The sequence below is a fragment of the Symphalangus syndactylus genome, chromosome 20, assembly GCF_028878055.3.
Source record: "Symphalangus syndactylus isolate Jambi chromosome 20, NHGRI_mSymSyn1-v2.1_pri, whole genome shotgun sequence".
Taxonomy (NCBI): domain Eukaryota; kingdom Metazoa; phylum Chordata; class Mammalia; order Primates; family Hylobatidae; genus Symphalangus; species Symphalangus syndactylus.
Genome location: NC_072442.2, coordinates 65,148,038 through 65,163,734, shown reverse-complemented (window position 1 = coordinate 65,163,734; position 15,697 = coordinate 65,148,038). Strand labels below are relative to the sequence as shown.

Here is a 15,697-nt window from a genome sequence, read left to right as displayed (position 1 = left end):
TGGCCACAAAAGGATCCAGCACCACCCAGTGAGAGGCTGAAGTGGCCACGGGGTATGGGCTGGCCCCCTCCCAGGGAACTCTTCTGGCCTGATGTCCACCCTGTCCCTAGAGCGCCTCAAGGAGACATCCAGTTCTGGCCTGTGGGCGTGCTTTCGGAGCCAGTTCTGCCGTCACTGGGCCAGGGATGATGACACGGTGCTCAAGCACGTCAGGGCCTCTGTGAACAAACGAGGGAGGAAGCAAGCGGACCTGCCACCCTCAGGTGGGCTCCAGTGCCGTGTCCCCTCCCATGTCACCCTCTGGGGCAGTCAACAGTGGGGGAGGGCCCGGGACCTGCAACCCTACTACCTGGGCCTTCCTCTTCACCTTTTCTTCCTCCTCTTCCTCCTGGACTCTAAGAAAGTACAGGAGGCCCACCGGTCCTCAGGGCAGGCACTCAGTGCCTGTGTACTGGAAGTGTTGTGTACGCAGGAGGGGGATGTGGGCAAGACCCTCCCTCGAGCCCCCCCCCACTTTCCACGGTGTCTGGCTCTCCCCCTCACAGGGCCCTCAAAGTTACTAGAGGAGCCAGACCCATTTGTGGGAGACCCCGCCTCTCCCTGCCAGCACCCACAGCCTCAGAGAGCAGCAGAGGCCCCTCACTCCTGCACGCTCCTCCAAGGTTGCCAGGACAACAAGCCTTGAGCCAGGGAGACAAGGGAATTGGGGGCCCCTGACCCCCAGAGCATTCAGGGAGAGGGCACAGGCGGGACTCCGGGCCCAGAGCCAGAGCCAAGAATTCAGCCCGATGTGGGAACAGTCAGTCCTGGCATGGACTGGGCAGCCCAGGAGGGCAGAGGGTGACCCACGTCCGGGCCCAAAAACCCACTGCAGAGACGGGTCCCCATGTGAGGTGGCAAGGGGCTGGGTGACTTCCAAGGACCCTCCCACCTGAGTTCTGACTGGGGGCCGTATCCCAGGCCCAACAGCCCTTGGACGAATGTGTGTGGAAGGAAACCCACAGCCAGTCCCAACCCTGGGGGCAGTCCCAGGAGCCACCCGCCATGCCACGACAGCTTCCCCATGCCAGGGAGCGCATACCCCTCCCTCTGGGATCAGCAGACTACAGGCTTGTCCTCAGTGTCAGGCCACGGGGGCCACACGGAGACCCCGAGGACTACAGAGACGCAGGCAGGTGGGGCCCAGCCCGGAAAGGCCTGCATGGGCTCCCTGGAGACGCTGACCACATCTGCTTTCCTTTCAGCCAAAGCCGAGCAAGGGTCCTCGGCACCCGGGCCTGTGCTGGCTTCACGTGGCAGGAAGACCTTCTGCAAGGGGGACAGGCAGGCCCCTCCAGGCCCACCAGCCCGGTTCCAGCGGCCCATTTGGTCAGCTTTCCCGCCACGGGCACCTCATTCTTCCACACCCTGTCCTGGTGGGGCTGTCCGGGAAGACAGCTACCCTGTGGGCACTCAGGGTGTGCCCAGCCCGGCCCTGGCTCAGGGAGGACCTCAGGGTTCCTGGAGATTCCTGCAGTGGAACTCCATGCCTCGTCTCCCGATGGACCTGGATGTAGGGGGCCCTTGGTTCCCCCATTATGATTTCGAACAGAGCTGCTGGGTCCGTGCCATATCCCAGGAGGACCAGCTGGCCACCTGCTGGCAGGCTGAACACTCTGCCGAGGGAGTGAGATTGGCTCTCGCCGAACTGAACAATGTGGGCATGGACTTCCGGGCCCTGCAGTGCACCCAGCACTGATTCCGACCAGGACACCTCCTTCGCAGCTAGGGACGAGGAGCAGTGCACTCCCACCTCAGGGCCTTATTATTTAGTTAATAGGATTGTACTCATGTTACATCTCTCAATTTTTTTTTAAGAGATAAAGTCTCACTCTGTCACCCAGGCTGGAGTGCAGTGGTGCAATCATGGCTCACTGCTTCCTGGAACTCATGGGCTCCAGCAATCCTCCTGCCTCAGCCTCCTGACTAGGTGGGACTATAGGCACACGCCACCGTGCCTGGCTAATTTCTTGGACTTTTCTCTAGAGACAGGGTCCACCCGTGTTTCCCAGGCTGGTCTCAGACTTCTAGACTCAAGTGAACCTGAACCTCCCGCCTCGACCTCTCAAATTGCTGGGATTACAGGTGTGAGCCACCACACCCGGCCTGAATTTCTTATGTGCCATGCTACTACAAAACGTCATTAGGGCTTCCTTCCCCTCCCTCCTTCCCTCCTTTCCTTCCTCCCTCCCTTCCGTCCTTCCTTCCCTCCCTCCCTGCCTCCCTCTGTGGCCCCGGCTGGAGTAAACTGGGCTCGCTGCAGACTCCCTGCGTCCGGCTCCCGTGATTCTCCTGCCCTGGCCTGCGCGCTGCCTGGGATTGCCGCCGCGCGCCACCACCCCTCCCTGCTTTTTCTCCTTTGGCTGGAGGCGCCGTTTCGCCATGTCGGCCAGGCTGGTCTCCAGCTCCTGACCTCCACTGCTCTGCCCGCCTCGGCCTCCCGAGGTGCTGGGACTGCAGAAGGAGGCTCGGTGTGGCCCGGGCTGGAGTGCGGTGACGTGGTCTTGGCTCGCTGCAGCCTCCGCCTCCCAGCCGCCTGCCTTGGCCTCCCAGGGTGCTGGGATTGCAGCATCTGCCCGGCCGCCACCCCGTCTGGTAAGTGAGGAGCCCCTCTGCCCGGCCGCCCCCCCGTCTAGGAAGTGAGGAGCACCTCTGCCCGGCCGCCCCATCTGGGAAGTGAGGAGCACCTCTGTCCGGCCGCCCCCCCGTCTAGGAAGTGAGGAGCACCTCTGCCCGGCCGCCCCATCTGGGAAGTGAGGAGCACCTCTGCCCGGCCGCCCCGTCTGGGAAGTGAAGAGCCCCTCTGCTGGGCCGCCACCCCATCTAGGAAGTGAGGAGCGTCTATGCCCGGCCGCCCCGTCTGTTGAAGAAGTGAGGAGCGCCTCTGCCGGGCCGCCACCCCGTCTAGGAAGTGAGGAGCGTCTCTGCCGGGCCACCACCCCGTCTAGGAAGTGAGGAGCCCCTCTGCCGGGCCGCCACCCCGTCTAGGAAGTGAGGAGCGTCTCTGCCTGGCCGCCCCGTCTGGGAAGTGAGGAGCCCCTCTGCCCGGCCGCCACCCCATCTAGGAAGTGAGGAGCGTCTATGCCCGGCCGCCCCGTCTGTGAAGAAGTGAGGAGCACCTCTGCCCGGCCGCCCCGTCTGGGAAGTGAGGAGCGCCTCTGCGCAGCCGCCCCATCTGGGAAGTGAGGAGCGCCTCTGCCCGGCCGCCCCGTCTGGGAAGTGAGGAGCACCTCTGCCTGGCCGCCCCGTCTGGGATGTGGGGAGCGCCTCTGCCCAGCCTCCCCGTCTGGGAGGTCTACCACAGAGGCCAGAAGCAATGTGGGGGCTGGATGTGGTGGCTCACGCCTGTAGTCCCAGTACTCTGGGAGGCTGAGGCGGGTTGATCACTTGAGGCTAGGAGCTCGAGACCAGCCTGGCCAACATGGCGAAACATATGAAAAACACAACTGTCAAACCAACCAACGAACCAAGCGACAACAAAACAGGTCTACCCTGGAGTCATACTCTAATTTTTTCTATTTTCCTCCCTTTCTAATCCTTTATCCCACTTTCTTTTTCTTCCTCTTCCTTCTCCTTCTTCTTTGTCAAATAGAGGATTGAGTTATTATCATTGATCCATACAAAGTCCCTCTCTCATTTATTTTCTTTAATTCCCACCCCCCATTTCTATTCCCCGTCTTCCCATGTGCAACCTTCCTAATATGTTTGATATGCATCTTTTTGTTAGTATGTAGTTTTAGAAAATGTTTATTGTTTTGTGTGCAAAAATAAATAAATAAATAAAATAAAAATAAAATTTAAAAAAGTCATTATGAGGGGAAGTTGGATGGAAGGTGCAGGAGGACGCTGTAGTGCCTTTACAATATTTCTGTATATCTAAAATCATTTCAACAGGAAACATTTATTTCAAAACGTGAAGGTTTTGATGACACCATGAGCCTGCCTTTGTACTTTAAACTCATGGAAGGAGAACCACCTTCACGTCTGGAAATCAATGTTTCCTGTTGAAATGATTTTAGATATACAGCAATATTGTAAAGGCAGGCCGGGCGTGGTGGCTCATGCTTGTAATCCCAGCACTTTGGGAGGCCGAGGCGGGTGGATCACGAGGTCAGGAGATCGAGACCTCAGTGAAACCCCGTCTCTACTAAAAATACAAAAAATTAGCCGGGTGTGCCGGGCGCGGTGGCTCACGCTTGTAATCCCAGCACTTTGGGAGGCTGAGGCGGGCGGATCACGAGGTCAGGAGATCGAGACCACGGTGAAACCCCGTCTCTACTAAAAATACAAAAAATTAGCCGGGTGTGCCGGGCGCGGTGGCTCACGCTTGTAATCCCAGCACTTTGGGAGGCTGAGGCGGGCGGATCACGAGGTCAAGAGATCAAGACCACGGTGAAACCCCGTCTCTACTAAAAATACAAAAAAATTAGCCGGGCGTGGTGGGGGGTGCCTGTAGTCCCAGCTACTCAGAGAGGCTGAGGCAGGAGAATGGCGTGAACCCGGGAGGCGGAGCTTGCAGTGAGACGAGATTGCGCCACTGCACTCCAGCCTGGGCGACAGAGCGAGACTCTGTCTCAAAAAAAAAAAAAAAAAAGAAATATTGTAAAGGCACTACAGCGTCCTCCTACACCTTCCATCCTGCTGCCCCTAATAATGACGTTTTGTAGTAGCATGGCACATAAGAAATTAAGGCTGGGTGTGGTGGCTCACACCTGTAATCCCAGCAATTTGAGAGGTCGAGGCGGGAGGTTCAGGTTCACTTGAGTCTAGAAGTCAGACCAGCCTGGGAAACATGGGTGGACCCTGTCTCTAGAGAAAAGTCAAAGAAATTAGCCAGGCACGGTGGCGTGTGCCTATAGTCCCACCTAGTCAGGAGGCTGAGGCAGGAGGATTGCTGGAGCCCATGAGTTCCAGGAAGCAGTGAGCCATGATTGCACCACTGCACTCCAGCCTGGGTGACAGAGTGAGACTTTCTCTCTTAAAAAAAAATTAAGAAGGCCGGGCGTGGTGGCTCACGCTTGTAATCCCAGCACTTTGGGAGGCCGAGGCGGGCGGATCACAAGGTCAGGAGATTGAGACCATGGTGAAACCCCGTCTCTACTAAAAAATACAAACCATTAGCCGGGCGTGGTGGCGGGCGCCTGCAGTCCCAGCTACTCGGAGAGGCTGAGGCAGGAGAATGGCGTGAACCCGGGAGGCGGAGCTTGCAGTGAACCGAGATTGCGCCACTGCACTCCAGCCTGGGCGACAGAGCGAGATTCCGTCTCAAAAAAAAAAAGAAAAAAAAACAAAACACTTTATGAACAGGGCCACAGGTTTGCATGAGGCTTGTCAGTGGACCTCCAGGATGAAGACCAAAGTAATTGTACAATTTCTAGTGGAATAATTGACACTTAAGATCTTATTTATTTATCAAAAGACTGCTGTGAGGTATGAATTCTTAACCCCAATTTGCAGAAACTGAGACTATGCCTGACACCACAGAGCTAGGAAAAAGTGGGCATAAGATCCTCACCAAGTCTGACTTCCAAAGGAAGGTTTGAAAAGAAACCTCCTTGCTACCTGCCAAATCTCTGTAGAGCCAGCAGCCATGTTCACACATCAAACAGGACAATGACAATAGCACCAGGAATAGCTACTCCTGGTCAGATGCCCTCATGAGCTCGACTCCTCAGGATGGGGACACTGGGCCCTGCCTAGGGGAAAGGAAGGGGGTTTGTAGGGGAAGCCCAGCCAGCCAAGCAACCAGAGATGGGAAAAACCTATTGGGAAGAACTTGCTTGCTCTAGCTGGGCTTTGCAAAACACAGGAAAAGATGAGTCTGCACAGACGGAAATGGTCTGGAATGGCTGAATGTTTCATGTAGAAATTTTATTTTATGATGAATACACTTGTGCCATTTCTTAGAATCATTTGCTTGTTTAATTCTAGTCTATCAAGTGATAATTTTGTTGATATTTAGAGGCTCCTCCTCTTGTTAATTTCTGTGGGATTTTTGGTTATATTTAATAAGGAAAATAATATTAAATGCCTAAGAAAAAAAAGAAACAAAGCCAATTATTCCTGAGAATGTTTAAATGTATTGAAGTACACTTGTTAATTGTTAGTATAGAACCTACATTTCGTAATAGAAAACCTTGGACTTGCCAGTGGTAGCTGCTGGAATGAGGTGTTTGTCCAGTATATCCAGAACGTCGCCGCAGATTAACTTTAGCTCAGTCTCAACCTGAAAAATTAAAAGTAAATTAAAAAAAATCAGATCCTTGAAGTCTAGAAATTCTGTAAATTATTACATATTCTGTACCTCTGTTTTTGTGGAAGAGAGCTTAGTGTTACAGAGAATTCCTTTCCCTCTCCAAACTCCCTTCTTCCCTTTTGACACGAAAGCAGAGAAAAGCTGCCTGTCAGTTATCAAAAGTATCTTTTCCTTTCTCCACGCAATGAAGTGCTACACACACACACCACCCCCCACCCCAACACCCCCTCACAGTCCAACTGCAGAATCACCAATGACTGAAACTGAACACTGATGCTACTTGGTAAATGCTGGTCAATTACATGACTCTTTCACAAGGTAGCAACTATTGTGTCCATTTACTTGGGAAAACAGAAGCTAATACATTTGCTCAAATATCATCCCCTTAAAAGAACTGAATAAGCAGAGCTAGGATTTGAAGCCAGGCAGGGTGCAAGGGACAGAACAAAATTCAAACCCAGGCAGTTTCCCTTCAGTACTTAGATTCCTAACAACATTCAACAGGCAACCCTGGAGGGAAGGAGGAAGGGAGGGGAGGGAGGGAGGGAGGGAGGGAGGAAGCGAGGGGAGGGGGGGAGTGAGGGAGGGAGGGAGGAAGGGAGGGGAGGGAGGGAGGGGAGGGAGGGAGGGAGGGAGGGGAGGGACGGAGGGAGGGAGGGAGGAAGGGGAAGGCAACCAAACTTAGGAATGTGGGTGCAAATAAATTCACTGGTTTGGTGGTCAGAAGTTGAAGGTGTTTCCAACCTACGGCTTCCATTTTCACTGTAAAATGGGATAAAACCAACAACAGCTATTGATACGGAAGCGGTGGGGTCACAGGTTTAAGAAGTATGATGGTTTTGAAATAACAAAATATGATGGTTTTAAAAAATAAAACAAAACCAATGAAAGAGAACAGCTGGACAGTAACAAGGGTTGCTATAAACATTAAATCAGACATGTATGTAAAGTGCACGGAACTTTATAAATATTCACGTCCCTCTCCCCTCCTACCACCATCTTAAGTGGAAGAAATTCTTATATTTGTATCATCTGTCATTGCCCGTACTTCATGTTCAATTGTCGTTGAATTGGTTCTAAATCTTCACACATAGCAGGTGAGATACATTTTTTGAGTTGGACTGAATCCTTTCTGCAGAACTTTGCTGTTACTGTCAGAGGGGGTGCTGGTGCAGTGAGAAAAATGGTAGTTCTCGATACTAGACTTACTAAGCTTCAGAGAACCTGGATCCTCCGGCCAGGAAAAAGGATTGTGAACTTCACATGTCATTCCGTCTGTCTCCAAGTCTCGATCTCCCTACCTGTTAAACTGGGGTACGACACTCACCAAACCTACAAAACAATAACCAACATGACCGAAAGAGCTCTGTAAACGGTGTAGCATACAATCTCAAAGGCTGAACACATTGATGGAATCCTTTGGGGAGGTAATTTTTCACAGTATCAAGAACCATAAAAATGTTGAAACCTATTGACCTAGGCATCTCCTTCCCAGAAATATATCCTATGACAAGGGTTTCCACCCTTTTTCTACCCATCCACCCAAAACATCCCCACGGATGGCACATTCCTGGGTTTTGGACTAACGCCTATTAAGCTAGGATGGGAATCACGTACAATCCTTGTTTTGTTGCCACTCAACAAGATACATCCCAGTGAAGGAAGTTATTCTGGGAATCATCTGAATTAAGTAAATAATTCACCAAATGCAGTATTTCACTTATTAACAAATCGGTTGCAAGTTCCACAACCCATCAAGACAAGCATTCAAGACTTGGCGTTCAAGTTGAGAACAGCCATCCTTATGAAATAACTCAAAGGAATGAAGAACTGCATATACCTATGAGTTAGGCTGATCGGTAATAATGATAGTAACAACGTCAGCTCTTTCCTATCCATTCTGTCAGTGCCTCCTCCTGAAAATCCTGTGTGGTGGACAGGAGGGATTTATACCCTCTGTTCTCCAGGTGGAACCATGGGTTTCTATTCACTCAAAATAATTTGACAGCCAACAGCCATGATGGATAGAGCCCTCTTATTTTTTTATTTCTTCCAAGAAAAGGGGGGGGATACGGGTACAGAACATGCAGGTTTGTTACATAGGTATACGTGTGCCATGGTGTTTTGCTGCACCTATTGATCCATCCTCTAAGTTCCCTCCCCTCACCCCCTACCCCCCAACAGGCCCTGGTGTTTGTTGTTCCCCTCTCTGTGTCCATATGTTCTCAATGTTCAACTCCACTTATGAGTGAGAACATGTGGTGTTTGGTTTTCTGTTCCTGTGTTAGTTTGCTGAGGATGATGGCTTCCAGCTTCATCCATGTTCCTGCAAAGGGCATGATCTCTTTCCTTTTTATGGCTATGTAGTAGTCCATGGTGTAGATATGCCATATTTTCTTTATCCAGTCTTTCATTGATGGGCATTTGGGTTGGTTCCATGTCTTTGCTATTGTAAATAGTGCTGCAATAAACATGTGTGCATGTGTCTTTATAGTAGAATGATTTACATTCCTTTGGGTGTATACTCAGTAATGGGATTGCTGGGTCAAATGGTATTTCTGCTTCTGGATCTTTGAGGAATCGCCATACTGTCTTCCGCAATGGTTGAACTAGTTTGCATTCCCACCAACAGTGTAAAAGTGTTCCTATTTCTCCACAGCCTCGCCAGCATCTGTTGTTTCCTGACTTTTTAATAATCACCATTCTGACTGGCGTGAGATGGTATCTCACTGTGGTTTTGATTTGCATTTCTCTAATGACCAGTGATGATGAGCTTTTTTTCACGTTTGTTGGCCACATAAATGTCTTCTTTTGAGAAGTGTCTGTTCATATCCTTTGCCTGCTTTTTGATGGGGTTGTCTGTTTTTTTCTTTTTTTTCTTTTTTTTTTGAGACAGAGTCTCGCTCTGTCGCCCAGGCTGGAGTGCAGTAGCGCAATCTCGGCTCACTGCAAGCTCCGCCTCCCAGGTTCACGCCATTCTCCTGCCTCAGCCTCTCCGAGTAGCTGGGACTACAGGCGCCCGCCACCACGCCCGGCTAATTTTTTTGTATTTTTTTTTTTTAGTAGAGACAGGGTTTCACCGTGGTCTCGATCTCCTGACCTCGTGATCTGCCTGCCTCGGCCTCCCAAAGTGCTGGGATTACAAGCGTGAGCCACCGCGCCCGGCCAATCACGGAGTTTTAAGATGTCCTGATAGACCCATGGGTTTAATGGGGTGTGGGTATGTGTGTGGGGGTGTGGGTGTGGGTGTGGTTTTGTGCACCCCTATGGGCACACTTGAATTTTCAGCTAGTCATAGGGAACATAGGGGACAATGCTGACTGCCAAATGAGACACCTGAGAAAACAGTCCTGCCCCCCAATGTAAGCCAACTACAAAGAAAGACTCAAAATGATGGAATAACTGTGCTTTTCAAAAATAAATAAATAATGGCTCAGGGAGACATCTGTGGTCCAAGAATCAGGACACTCCAGCCTGCACAGCTCTGATATGACCTTCCTGTATGACCTTGCCCAAGTACACATTCCTCTCGGAGCATTAGCCCCTGCGGGTAAAATAAAGGAAGTGATCCTTTTCACTCTGATGCTTCTTGACTCATGGCTTCCCTTGGTAAACCTACCTAGGCTCAGACCTTTCGGCTGAAAGCCTTTTGGGGTGGACACTGTTGGGAAGAATATCCAATACAGAAAACGGTCTTGCCAACAAATTCCATCGAGACCCACAGACAGCAGATCACCAAAACGTGGGAGACGACAAACATCCGTGTGGCTCTCCATTCGCCGCTGGGACAAAAGCTGGCAGGTTAGGCAAATAGAAATCAATAATTGGCTTTATCCATTCACATCTGAGTCAAAGCAGTTCTGGATATGGCTTTATCCATAACAGATATGGCTTTATCCACTAATGGATATAACTTTCTCCATTAATATCTGAGTCAAAGCAATTCTGGAATTCCCAGCTCCATAGTGTAGAGCGTGGCGTCATGAATCCAAACCACTTCCTTTCAGACCAAGATGTCTGTTCAGGCTTAATGCGGGTCGCTAACTCCAGATGTGGAATGCTGATTTGTACAATCTCCAGGCTAAAAGAGATCTTAAACTTCTTCCAATGATCATTTTCAACAACATTCCTCATTAAGTGCTCGACCAGCTTCTGCTTACACATCTCCAACATGTGGAGCAGTTGCTGGATTCTATTGAGCCAAAATCTTTCTCAGTTTCCTAGTTCTGCCCATTCTGGAACACATCCGCTCCTCCTGCCTCTAGGACAGTCCCCCTCAAATCTTCTCTTCTCCAGCGGTCCACGCCCAGCCCCGACCACTGTGGCTTAGAGCGTGCGGTTACTCCCTGGGTCAGCTGGGAGGGCAGGGGCTGCTGTGGATGGTGAAGCCTCACACACCCCAGCCCACCTCTCCCCAGCCAGCCCCATCAGGGGCACAGAGTCTCTATCTGTCCAGCTAGTCTGGCACACAGAGTGGCCCAGGGCAGAGAAACCGGCCCAGAGGGCACTGCTAGGCCCGGACTCCTCAGTTTGCCTCAAGCCAGATGAACTAATCAATCGCCATGTTATCTGAAGGCCAAGTTTCTATTTCTGCTATTTAAGATTAACACTTATGGTTACTATTTTTATAATTCCACCTCGAACATTTTTACATGAATCCTTTCACCAGACAGTGGCGGCAGAGTGGATGTTCTGGTGGTTTTGGCCCCGGTCACCTGGAAAATCCTTCCGTCTCCACTTCACCTCTGCCCCCCAGACTGACTCCGTGTCATTTCAGAAGGAGAACATCAGAGGATGAGGACATAAAAATAAGCTCGAAGTCTTGGCAGATGCTTCTCTCTCACAAGCTTCCCCTTCAGCTTCAAAATTCACAGTTAAAAGAAAAAAAAAAACTTCATACCAAAGCAGTTGAGGCATTTTGTTAAATTCCCCCACCGAGACATACTGAGGTATGCAACTAACTGCTGAGTGCTAAGATGGTATCGATCGAGCACCTGCTATTTCTGCTTAAGCTGAAGCCACAATCCCAGCACAGAGGCTACTGCGAGGCCAAGACAAACAAAAGAGCCAGGCCCTTTCACCCAGATCGCAGCGGCCCAGCAGGACTTGCTGTCTCATGCAGACTTTTGTGTGTGTGAAGAAAAGCTTTTTGTCTTGCTCTGGGCACCCTGAGGCCAAATATATAATACTTACATCCAGCCCCAAAGCCCCCAATCTGTCTCCACTTTTAAAATCACATACTTCATTGTAGTAATTTTCATTCTCAAATGAAATGTCTTTTCCATATTGAAAATTAAAACCCCGTGTTAATTATGCTACCAAAAACATCTCTCAGCTTGAGAAAGTTTGAACCTTGGGGTGTCAGGAGACGTTCACTCCAAGGATGGTCTCCTTTTCCCTGAAGGGTTCCAGAAGGGCATTTCCAGAGCACATTCCCCTCCTCCCCCAGGATATCCGCCTTACCTCCGTCCCCCGCACACTCTGGGATGGAATCAAGGGTCTCCCACAAATTCAGGCAACCCAGTCACAGCAGGAGAGATGGTACAATGTGTGGGCTGGGGTTGGGGCTGACAGGGGGAAGCTGTAGGAGGAAAGACTCCTCTCCCTCCTCCTCAAGGTTCCTGCCCCTTCCCCGCCACCCATCTCTCCCAGCCAAGCCGACCTGCAATTGGTAAAACCAGAGGCTTCACCCAGGACTTCAGGAGGCTCCCAGGCTCCAGACTGCTGCTGGCTGTAGGTTTACACCAACTCTTTGCCAAGTAACAAAATCCAGGATGTTTCCCACTCAGACAAACTGACAACTGCCCCTCAGTTCAGACACCCACTGAGCACTGAGCATGAGGGTGCACTCTGCTTCTAGGCCAGCAGAGCCAGACTCCATCATCCCTCGAATCCTCTCTGCACAGAGTCGGTGACTCCGCCTGCAGCGCCAGACAGCGCACGCGCACACCAGCTCTGGGTTCTGCTTCTACACCGACGTTTCCGGGAACTCCTCTATTTCTTTTTCTTTTTTTTTTTTTTTTTTTTTAAAACGAAAGGCCTCACATATTTATTACTGAACCCAGCCAACCAACGTGTTCATAACAGATTCAGAGAGGAAAACACGTCGAAATCTCCAGATAGTGGTGACATTTGCAGCTTGATACGGTAACATGATCGTGACCTTCAGACAGCATAAATATGTGTGCCATCTCATGTGCAATTCCTTACAGACCCAGCTTGGTTCTTCTCCAATGTCTCCTTTTGGAGTTGTACCTGATTTTATTTCCAGTTTTCATCCGAATCCACTGGGGAATGGGACGATTTTGCTTTTGTTTCTCAGCCAGGAATCGCTTAATCCTGAAAGTCTTGTGAGAAGACATGGCGAGAAGCGGAGTCAAGAACACACCACGATGGCAGAGAAAGGAAGACAGCCCTCTATTTCTTCAAATGCATTGAGAGTGGTTTTGCTGTTGTTCCTGGAAGAATCTTGGATTTTGTTGAAATCTGCTTTTTAAAAAATATATATTTTAGAAATATATCACTCTGCATAATGTGTTTCTTTTTTCTTTTTCTTTTTTTTTTTTTTTTTTGAGATGGAGTTTCACTCTTGTCACTCAGGCTGGAGTGCAGTGGTGCGATCTCAGCTCACTGCAACCTCCACCTCCCAGGTTCAAGCAATTCTCCTGACTCAGCCTCCCAAGTAGCTGGGATTATAGGCACCTGCCACCACGTTCGGCTAATTTTTGTATCTTTAGTAGAGATAGGGTTTCACCATTTGGCCAGGCTGGTCTCAAACCCCTGACCTCAGGTGATTCACCCGACTCGGCCTCCCAAAGTGCTGGGATTACAGGCGTGAGCCACCGCGCCCGGCCACAATACTCTTAATGAAACTACAGCCCATATTAGGATTTCACCAGGGCTTAGAGCAATGTCTGGCACATAGTGAACCTTACACAGGTGATAAGGACGTCACTACCATGATGATGATGATGAGGAAGATGATAATGATGATGTTGGACTTTCTAGCACAGCCAGATCGATCTGGTGCCTATTTTCAGAGCATGCCATGTTAGTTTCTATTTCTAAACACTTTTGGCCTGGCACAGTGGCTCACGCCTGAAATCCCAGCAATTTGGGAGGCTGAGGTGGGCAGATTACTTGAGCTCAGTAGTTCGAGACCATCCTGGCCAACATGGTGAAAACACATCTCTATTAAAAATACAAAAATAGACTGGGCACGGTGGCTCACACCTGTAATCCCAGCACTTTCGGAGGCCGAGGCAGGCTGATCACCTGAGGTCGGGAGTTCGACACCAGCCTGACCAACATGGAGAAATGCCATCTCTACTAAAAATACAAAATTAGCCGGGTGTGGTGGCGCATGCCTGTAATCCCAGCTACTCAGGAGGCTGAGGCAGGAGAATAGCTTGAATCCTGGAGGCAGAGGTTGCACTGAGCTGAGATTTTGACACTGCACTCCAGCCTGGGTGACAGAGTGAGACTCTGCCTCAAAAAAGAAACCAAAACCCCCACTTTTTTTCTTTGAAACTAGCCTCGCTCTGTCACCCAGGCTGGAGTGCAGTGGTGCCATCATGATCCTCCCACCTCAGCCTCCCGAGTAGCTGGGACTACAGGCACGTACCACTATGCCTGGTTAATATTTTTTTTTTTTTTTTTTTTTTTGGAGATGGAGTCTGGCTCTGTCACCCAGGCTGGAGTGCAGTGGCTCGATGTCTGCTCACTGCAAGCTCTGCCTCCCGGGTTCACGCCATTCTCCTGCCTCAGCCTCCCGAATAGCTGGGACTACAGGCACCCGCCACCGCGCCCGGCTAATTTTTTTTTTTTGTATTTTCAGTAGAGACAGGGTTTCACTGTGTTAGTCAGGATGGTCTCGATCTCCTGACCTCGTGATCCGCCCGCCTCGGCCTTCCAAAGTGCTGGGATTACAGGCGTGAGCCACCGCGCCCGGCCTCCTGGTTAATATTTTTATTATTTGTAGAGATGAGGGTCTCAGTATGTTGCCCAGGCTGGTCTTAAACTCATGGGCTTAACCAGTCCTCTCGCCTCTGCCTCCCAATGTGCTAGGATTACTGGTATGAGTCACGGTGCCCAGCTTCTTTCTTAACTCTTTCTAGTAGGTCCACCACCTGGGATTACCTTTTTTCCTTCCTCTCCATTTAGCTTTATGAAATCCTCACATCCATCCATCTCCATCAAATCTTTAACAATTCTCCTCTGTCTTTTTTGACTGTAGGGACCTTTAGAACACCCAGCCCTTGCCAAAACTCCCCATTGCATTAAAAAATAGATTTTAGGCGGGGCATGGTGGCTCACGTCTGTAATCCCAGCACTTTGGGAGGCCCGAGGCACACGAGGCAGAAGGATTTCGTAAGGTCAGGAGTTTGAGACCAGCCTGGCCAACATAGTGAAACCCTGTCTCTACTAAGAATACAAAAATTAGCCGGCAGTAGTGGCGCATGCCTGTAATCCAGCTACTCTGGAGGCTGAGGCAGGAGAATTGCTTGAGCCTGGGAGGTGGAGGTTGTGGTGAATTGAGATCGTGCCATTGCACTCCAGTCTGGGCAATAGAGTAAGACCCTGTCTCAAAAAAACAAAAGGAATTGTTTTTAAATTTTTACCGTTCTGAAAGCACATTGACATCCTTTGAATTTTTTTCTAATTATTTCACTTTGATTTGTACATTCTCAACTAGATTCGGGGCTGTATGGGTTACAATTCCTCTGCATCCTCCACAATAAACTTGGTGGGAATTTCAGACTTTTTTTTTTTTCCCCGAGACAAGAGTCTCGCTCTGTCACCCAGGCTGGAGTGCAGTGGTGCGATCTCGGCTCACTGCAACCTCCCCCTCCCGGGTTCAAGCGATTCTCTTGCCTCAGCCTCCCGAGTAGCTGGGACTACAGGTGCGCGCCACCACGCCCAGCTAATTTTTGTATTTTTAGTAGAGACCGGGTTTCACCATGTGGGCCACGCTGGCCTCCAACTCCTGGCCTTAAGTGATCTGCCTGCCTCGGCCTCCCAAAGTGCTGCAATTCCAGGCGTGAGTTACCGCGCCCGGTCAAGGTCTTGATTCTTGTCTGCCTTTCTGCTCCCCTGTAAACTCTACTGGTTGTCTTTTTTCCTGCTTTATCCCTCGTCCTTGGTAGACAGTGATGGTTAAATGAATGAATGCATGAACAAATGTCCTGGATCTAGTACTGCATTGCATGTACACATTGATGACAACAGACATCGTACAAGGCGCAATCTTGGCAAATTTATTCAAACCTTGCAGACTTCGGTCTCTCACAGTGCGACGCCGGGAGCCCATCACACGCTGAGGTCTGTCAGAGGCCCCAGAAACAGCCTCGGAAATGGAGGAGGCGGGGCTTCACCCCGACAACACCCCCTTGCGTTCAAAGC

General features: G+C 50.3%; 2 protein-coding genes across 12 annotated transcripts in view; one reads left to right on the top strand and one right to left on the bottom strand.

Annotated features, from left to right (window-relative positions):
• LOC129477062 (TBC1 domain family member 3B-like) overlaps positions 1 to 4,758 on the top strand; it is a 35,827-nt gene extending 31,069 nt beyond the window's left edge. Inside the window, exons 17-19 of one of the 2 annotated variants that reach the window (XM_063629668.1) lie at positions 111 to 263; positions 1,245 to 1,683; positions 1,724 to 4,758. In XM_063629668.1, coding sequence (XP_063485738.1) covers positions 111 to 263; positions 1,245 to 1,683; positions 1,724 to 1,856 — 725 coding nt within the window. In that variant the 3' untranslated portion in view covers positions 1,857 to 4,758. Of the gene's footprint in view, positions 1 to 110; positions 264 to 1,244 lie in introns of both variants that reach the window. The other variant, XM_063629667.1, reaches the window with a different exon arrangement.
• A 1,131-nt stretch (positions 4,759 to 5,889) lies between these two features.
• LOC129477063 (large ribosomal subunit protein eL39-like) lies at positions 5,890 to 15,696 on the bottom strand. Of its 10 annotated transcripts, XR_010118350.1 has the most exons (5): positions 15,563 to 15,696; positions 11,958 to 12,781; positions 7,505 to 7,627; positions 6,159 to 6,265; positions 5,890 to 6,070 (listed from the first exon to the last, which is right to left on the bottom strand). XR_010118350.1 is itself a non-coding variant. In XM_063629776.1 (2 exons), the coding sequence occupies exon 2, from the start codon at positions 12,655 to 12,657 to the stop codon at positions 12,502 to 12,504; it is 156 nt and encodes a 51-aa protein (XP_063485846.1). In that variant the 5' UTR covers positions 12,658 to 12,781; positions 15,563 to 15,623; the 3' UTR covers positions 12,293 to 12,501. The 10 variants fall into 10 exon arrangements, 1 of the variants encoding a protein (XP_063485846.1); XR_010118346.1 differs by having other exon boundaries at positions 5,890 to 6,265; positions 7,505 to 11,154; positions 11,759 to 12,781; XR_010118344.1 differs by having other exon boundaries at positions 5,890 to 6,265; positions 11,759 to 12,781.
• Between the last annotated feature and the right edge of the window lies 1 nt (position 15,697).

Excerpts from the sequence above, each read along its gene's own strand:
- LOC129477063 (XM_063629776.1), bottom strand. The coding sequence starts at position 12,657 with ATGTCTTCTCACAAGACTTTCAGGATTAAGCGATTCCTGGCTGAGAAA.